Raw genomic sequence first — 7850 nt, forward strand, 5'->3', positions numbered from 1 at the left:
TCAAGGAGTCGTTAACCTATATACATAATCTGGATTGAATACACATATAGTTACTCATTCTACCAATTTTGGTAAGGCATGAACAGTGGTAAAATAAGTGATTCATCTATCCCAATTTTCCACACATTATTAATAAAGTATAAAAGGGCCTTGCCTTCAACAGATAAAGACCTTTAATTGTTATTATCTTAAAAGTTCCAGTGATATACCATTAGCCTGCATACTGTTTTGAAACAATTTTACAAACTACAAATAATATGAATAGATGTGACATTTTTTTGATTTCACTCTTCATTTCCATCGTTACATTATATGAGATGCTTACCTATCTAAAACATCTTAACAATGGATGTGATCCAGAATGTATTTTCAGGAAACATAATATCATATGCAGTTGTAGCAGTTGCATTAGCTTTTTTTCGTAAATCTCAGCCTAGGATAAATAATGAACTTGAAAGAACAGTCCTAGCATTAAATAATGAAATTCAAAGAATGCGCACTGAAATTAAATGGAAGAATAATGCAATATTACAAGGTAAGTCTATCATGCCACAGTCTGCAGTCCACAGTCTGCAATCTGTAGTCCACATATGATTCATTGCCCATAACATTACATAATAACCTGTGCCTCATTCCTTCTAGTAGGATCAAACTGATTCTCTTCTGCAAGTCATATACTATCCACTAGTACTAAATATGAAGACAAAATAGAAATGTATTGGGTCAAATTCATTGTCATTTTTGACCAGAAAAGAAAAAAAGGTAATTGCTCTCCTACATAAATGTATAATATATTATCTGATGAGATCAGATTTAGTCCTGGCACATTAGCCAGTTTCTATCATCACAGCAATAGCATTGACAATGATGATATAGTTAGCATGGTGTAGCAGGAAGAAACTGCCATTATTGCTTTTGCAAACGTCTAGGGGCGGGCAGGCATATTCTATGTTTTATTCCACCCTTGAAACACCTGCTACTCTATTAATAATTTCCTTTAAACTTATAATTCCTTACTCCAATATATTAACTTACGAAAAATATAATAAAGAATATATATTCAATTAATTTTATTTATCAGCAAATATTAATAATAAAAATAATAAAAAATAATAAAAAAATGATAAAAAATAAAAATTTTTAAGAAAATTAAATTGTAAAATGTGTGATTCCAGGAGCGGTGATCATGCATTCTTGAACTTGCGTCCTAAGAGAGAAAATAACTTGCCCACGCAAACTCATCGTGTATCCCATATTTTGATGAATGAGATAGCATACTACCCCATTAAGATTCTGTATCGCTGCATTATTGCCTGCAGAATCAACAATATTAAATAATGCCGGAGGTAATTGATAAAGTAACAAATAAAATAACAAACATAATATGAATTTATAGATTTTTATTATGCAGTTTTATAAAGATAAGTTGAAAATTTACAGATGAGTCAGTAAAATAAACTTTGGCGATTCCAGCCGCTCCTGGAATATTTTCGAGCCTCATGTCGAGGTTGGCGTTTATGTTTATTCCGTAAATAGTGTTATTTAGATATGAAAATGAACTTGCGAAAGTCATTTTTTCAGTTTATTTATGACACGACTTTTTTTTAAATATTAACCGAGATTTTATAAGAAATCAATGTTTATATATATCACTTACTATTAATCATTGTTTCGGAGTTATTTGAGATGGCTTGAGATGGTTCTTTGCGGTGAATCATTGATAAATATGATAATCAATGACATCACGAGTGACACTGCATATCACATTATAACATTATAACATTTTACTTATTTGTTTTATATATAGAGTTAATAGTATACTTCTGTCTCAATAAAAATTGTATCAATAATTAATAAAAAAAGTTTATATAGCACTTTCGTTTACATAACCGGGTTGCTTAATAAAGTGCCTTTTGTCTATCGAAGCGTGTATCCCGCCATGATTTAAGCCATTTTCTGTTTCCATAGCTCAAGTACCTGGAGTATTCTTCTTCGGAAATATTATAAAATAATGGAAGAACACTCATTTTGATTTTATTATTTATTTTATTTTATTTTACGATCGAAGATAGTAGATGTTAGATTACAAAGAATAGAATTATAAAAATAAAACTAAAAATTGGATGTCATAACAATTAGCATCCCCTACGGGACCTATCTAAGTTAGGGCACTAATAGGAACTGGAAAACTACGTTACAGCCCTTATTTAAAAAAATAAAATGAATAAAAACAACGAACTGGGACCAGGAATATGACTAATAAAAGGGGGATGGAAAAAAAGCGGAAGCTAAAAAAAAACCAAAGACACCGAGAAGAAAGAAAAAAGAAAGAGAAAAAAGAAAAAAAAGTAAACAAAAATAGAAAAACACCTTCCTACCGATCCACCTAAATCACCTTAAACACCAATTAACTTCTTTCATGGGTCCTACAAAAGAAATAAGCGCCACTGATTTCGCCTAAAAAAAAAAATGTTATGACTGTAATACAGTTAAAGCCACTTATTCTATGCTATTTAGGATTTGATTATTCACGACCTCAAACCAAAAGGTTCAGGAGTTTTAAGAGTAAAGAACGCGTGTCATCAGTCTTTTGTTGAGTATTGGATTTGTTGCGCGAACGAGTCAAGGAACTGAGCGATTTGCCCAAATTCTTCCCTTTACTTTGCTGTGAATAAGATTTTTTGTCCTTGTTGGACTTTGGTGGAATTTTTTTTGTGGGAGGAGTTGAAATGGTCGGCTTCCAATGATGGCTAAATTCCATGCATCTAAGCAGGTGTTCGTGCGTCTCAAAGTAAGCGATCAACTGTTGTTTCCCATGCACCTTTAAGTGAATAAAAGCGCGACCCTTCAATTCATGACTCAATATATGTTCGAAGGATTTATCATCGTGGTAACTGAATGCTAACGGATTAGACTTCCAGTCTTCCAGAAGAGAAAATTTTACTTGAAAACGTTCCCGAGCCTTACGTTCTCTTAATTTCCAATGTCCAGGATACCAGCGGACAAGACCATCACCCAATTTTTGTTGCCACGTTCTCATAACAAAGTCCGTGTCTGTGGTTGGTTTGAGTATCATTTTAGTCCAAACGGACTGATACTTGTGTTGTGTCTTAAAGGATATTTCCAATACTTGGCCCCATGATTTTAGATGTTCCAGGATTGCATCATGTGACCAGGCCGCAGGTATGTCGTAAACCATTATAGTTCGCACTTGACCTTTTTGCGAATTATGTATTACGTTGTTATTGATAGTCAACTTAGTGATCTTGCCTTTTGTAATTTGTGATTCCGAAGTTGTTACATTTTTCGGAATCTTAGAACCAATCGGCTTAGATATAGATGTAGATGGTTGATCAACATTGGATGAACCTTCCTGATTTGGTTGGGACTCGGTTGTATCCGGATCTACATTGTCATCTATGTTCATGGATTCGTCGATCACAAGATTGGCGTCTGCGTCATCTGATACAGGCGCTTTTTGTTTGCCGACCTTCTTCTCCTTTTTTTTTAGCTGCGCCTCGACAGCATTTTGAACGAGTGAAGGAAGAGCATTTTGGTAACGTGAGCTTAAACTATCCAGCGTTTGTCGAGCTTTGCAGCGTGCTCCTGAGATTATTGCTTGATTTAATGTTCTCGTAAACTGTTTAGTAACTCTTACATTATCCAGTATAGACCGCTCTGTGACTATGTCGCCTTTTGGAATGAGTTTAGCAGTTGCAGTCGTATAAAATACAGACTCTACATCACCACACTGTATGTAATCAAATATTATGTCCCCTAATATAGAAGCAAACGAGTTGGTGAAGGAGTCAATGAACTCTTGGACGGGTATAGACTGTTGTGAAGATTTCTTTTTATTACTTTTACCCATTTCTTATACGTAAATTTTTCTTAGTATTTTGTGAAAAAATTTTTTTTTAAGAAAGAGTTTTTTTTTTCATTTAATCAACACTCATTTCGATGATATAATCCGGTATCTATAGTATTAGTTCGTCCAAATCCCGTGATTGATATGAATCGGATATATTATTTTACAAAAATATAATAAAAAGCTTTATTTCTTTTGCGTGTGTGCGTGTTTTCATGTGTATGATCGTAATAATAAATTTTTATTAATACAGATAAAAAATAAATACAATGTTCAGGACGCATCCCATTATACAGGCGGTAGAAATACGAAGTAAAATAAATACAAAGATTCAGGACTTTACCCGTAATAGATGACGAATTCTCTATCCTAAGACCTATCTACTGTATCTAATTTCCCCGCAAGATTACTCGATGACCCATACTTTTTTACTTCCCTTTCTTTATCTAAATCCGCCTTTTGTGACTCCTCCAACAACCAAATAATATGTCCAAGAATCTTCTCTGCTCTCTCCTTCATATCCTTATCTTTGTACGCAACAAATAAAGGCAGCTTCGTCAACTTAAACGATAGTTTCCCTTCATCGTCTTGCGAACATTTCGTGAAATACCATTTTTCTGCATCCGTCACAATCCCCCATACTTTGTTAAACCCAGGTTCATCATCTATTTCGTCTGCTTTGCGCTTATGACCTAGCGATGATGCCAACTGTACAGTAGTTTGTGCGAAGCCCTGCTTAAAGTCACCTCGATCAAACCCATGATTCTCCCGGTTGTACGTGATTCACCATAGTCAAGATTCCCACGCCATTTTTTCCCTCGATCAAACTCTCCGGAACGATCTTTACTTGATCTTTAAATGGGTATGTTGCGGAGGCGAGATAAGTATATGAATAGATGCTTTTGGTGGCCTCATATGATAAGTCGATAGGTGTTGTTGCAACACGAGTCTCCAGTTCATCAAAAAGTTTACGCAACGCTGCTTTGTATTTCTCATTCTTGGTGTCAACACAACCACAGTGAAAAATGGGATACACGTCAGTACTAGGATTCGGGTCATCGCTAAGACCGTAGAGTTCACACACTTTCGGAAAGGTCCATTCGTTGAAGGGTTTCGAGGGAGTCTCTACGATCACGGTAAACTTAAGATTGTTTTTTGACACGAACACTTGAAGCAATTCACGAAGGTCTTGATCATTCACAGGAAAGTATTTTCCCTCGTCATTTAATATGTTGAGTACCGCTCCATCATTCTCAAGTGCTGGTGTTGGACACGCTCCACGTATGAAATTTTTAAGGCCTTCGAGGGTCGCGTGTTCGATATTCACTGTCCACTTGAAGGTTTTAACCCGTTTGGGCTTAACAACAACGTCAAACACTGTAATGCAAGAACCGGGTTAGTAAACCTTTCGCGAAGCCTATTAACTCTCCTAGCCACTTTATACGTACCATACACGGACTTGTTGAGTAATTCCTGCATCAAAGCGAGTTGCTTCCTTAATTCTAATACCTCGCCCGAAGCAGAAGTTGACACAGGTGGTGGTTCAACTAGGACGTGAATATGTTCCTCGACTGGTGGGTCAGGGAAATACTTCGGAATTTTTCTCATCGCCAACAGCTAGTCACTGTCATTAAATTTGAGATTCTTCAACTGATCGTCAAGGTGATCGCCACCAATTTCCATAGCCTGCAAGAAAATTATCGAATACTGGTGCTTTTTTCGCTTTTATTACCTCCTTGAGGTCACCAACAAGACTATTTCCATCTATATGGACAGGAAAAGCGTTCGCAAGCGCGTTCCCTTAACAAGACAGAGTAACGTGACTGACATTTTCGGGTTTTATAATCAAAATAATGAAATAGTAATAAATGAATTACTGATTTTTTTAATTAAATAAATGTAAATGCTCTATAGAATCATTAAATAATTATAACCTCTTTATCAACTTCTCTAAAAATACACTAGCTTTAAAATTTCCTTTTTCAAATTTGGCCTAGCACGAAATTGACGTTGTAAATAACTAGCAGCATCGTCATACAGTACTCTTGCAATAGTGTAGCCTATTCTCTTCAAAAATAGATTCAACACGACTATTACGTGCATAACATAATGCAGTAAACAATTTTTTCCATTTTTCACCACGGTATTCTCCAAGGAAATGCTTTTCCAAGTTTTTTTTCGAATATGAAATAAGAAAAAGAGATATTTGGTTGTACTACTTACTGCTGCGATCATAGCTAGGTCAGCGTCAATAAAGAGCAATTTTGATATTAATTCACCTATTGCATGTAAATGACTTGAAAATAACCATGAAAAAGTATCTTTAGTTTCGTCTGATATGATAGCTATTGTTGCAAGACGAGAACGATTATGGTTGTCTGTTAAAATTATCTCATAATATTATTGAATAATGGTTTATTTTTTGCTGTTGTATCAAGCAAAATTACATCATGAAACTGGCCCCATAGTTGCAGCTGACTTAGACGCATCCAAGAGAGTCTTGCGAGATGATTATCTTTGCCTTCAAAATATGCATCCACATAAAAGGTCGGATCTTCTTGTTATTGCTTCATAAGCTCAAAATACATTGAACCTGCATCACTACTCACTAGTACCACTATTTTTGTGTTGAATAACTTGGTCTATGTTATATACAATGCGAGCATGAACATATTTGTCTAGATATTTCTTTTGTAAAACTTCTATAATTGCACCAGCACGAACTCCGCAGGTTACAAGAAGTTTTATATCATCAGGATCAAGCTTGCGATAACGCATGATTATGTTTACCATCAACTTTTGTTATTTGATAGACAAGATTGTCTTTTTCTAGCGATAAGCAAATTTACAATTGTCCGTATGGTGTCCTGCATTCGTGGTATATACTCGTCCCTTCATACATGCATAAGTACGACGTCGAAGTAAACTATTGTCACTACGACTCTACGAGTAATTGTAAAAGCAAATCCTTGTTTTAATCCATTATTAAGCCAACTAATAAAACACTAAAATAAGTGCTGTATTATGTATGATAACAAGTGAAATTTGCTTTTCAGTTTCTACAACTTACTCGTCTAGATTTTTCCAATCTGTAAAAACTATTTCTGATGCAACTAGATTCCTCATCAAAAAATCCATAAGATAATTGCTCATTATTCGCTAAAAGGTCAAAGGTGTATTCCAGAATTTCATTTTCGTTAAGTTCAGCGATACTGTCACGTGCAAAAATACGTCAACGGCATAATTTTTAAACGGGGAACGACAATGGTAGAATTTTTGAGTGGGGAGGAACAAAATTTTATCCGATAAACAAAATGTGACGTCAAGAATAAGATTAAGATTAAACGTGTTGGTTTATGATTTGATAATCATATTATTAATCATGATCACGTGATATTTACGTAGCTCAACAACAGATGTGCAAGCGATATATTATTTGTGGGATCGTCAATTAGTGCACGTGCCTGTTACGATTATAGTATTTTATCACCATAATTAGAAAGTTAGGTACCAACACCCTGCACATTTTGCGCGAGTGCGTACAAGAAGTAAGAAAAGAAGGGGGAAAAGGTGGTGCGTTTTATAATAATAATTCCGGCCCAAAAATAAAATCAATTTTTTTTATACGTTATAAATGATCGGGTTTCCAAAATCCAAACCGGTTATTAATAAGGTAACTTGTAATCTAATCTACCTTGGAAAAAAAAGTTGAGAATCATTATAAACATAATAATGAATTCAAAATTTTTGAAAAATTCTAATATTAATGGAAATTAAAAAGACCGTAACCCGACTAACCCGCGGTTAATTGTGTAACATGTTGATCATTTTTATTTTATTTATTTTTATTTTTTTTTTATAATATTTTATTTATTTTTTTATCATAATTATTTCATGATAGGATAAAATTCAGAACTGTGTATGGAAGAAAACATTTCCCGCGGATAATTATTAGAGTTAAAAATTTTATATGGCAAAATTA

General features: G+C 34.4%; 4 protein-coding genes across 4 annotated transcripts; 1 reads left to right on the plus strand and 3 right to left on the minus strand.

Annotated features, from left to right (window-relative positions):
• Window positions 1-345: 345 nt before the first annotated feature.
• On the plus strand, window positions 346-594 carry OCT59_023502 (uncharacterized protein; the record flags this gene model as incomplete). Its single annotated transcript, XM_025327447.2, has 1 exon — window positions 346-594. The coding sequence occupies one exon, from the start codon at window positions 346-348 to the stop codon at window positions 592-594; it is 249 nt and encodes an 82-aa protein (XP_025171244.2).
• Window positions 595-2536: 1942 nt separating this feature from the next.
• OCT59_023503 (uncharacterized protein) lies at window positions 2537-3871 on the minus strand (the record flags this gene model as incomplete). Its single annotated transcript, XM_066134738.1, has 1 exon — window positions 2537-3871. The coding sequence occupies one exon, from the start codon at window positions 3869-3871 to the stop codon at window positions 2537-2539; it is 1335 nt and encodes a 444-aa protein (XP_065990831.1).
• A 366-nt stretch (window positions 3872-4237) lies between these two features.
• On the minus strand, window positions 4238-4658 carry OCT59_023504 (uncharacterized protein; the record flags this gene model as incomplete). Its single annotated transcript, XM_066134739.1, has 2 exons — window positions 4238-4576; window positions 4656-4658. 2 exons carry the CDS (start codon window positions 4656-4658, stop codon window positions 4238-4240), a joined length of 342 nt encoding a protein of 113 aa, XP_065990832.1.
• Window positions 4659-5900: 1242 nt separating this feature from the next.
• OCT59_023505 (uncharacterized protein) lies at window positions 5901-6646 on the minus strand (the record flags this gene model as incomplete). Its single annotated transcript, XM_066134740.1, has 3 exons — window positions 5901-6029; window positions 6092-6246; window positions 6478-6646. The coding sequence occupies 3 exons, from the start codon at window positions 6644-6646 to the stop codon at window positions 5901-5903; spliced, it is 453 nt and encodes a 150-aa protein (XP_065990833.1).
• Window positions 6647-7850: the final 1204 nt, after the last annotated feature.

This window comes from Rhizophagus irregularis, chromosome 4 (assembly GCF_026210795.1).
Source record: "Rhizophagus irregularis chromosome 4, complete sequence".
In the NCBI taxonomy this organism is placed as follows: Eukaryota; Fungi; Glomeromycota; class Glomeromycetes; order Glomerales; family Glomeraceae; genus Rhizophagus; species Rhizophagus irregularis.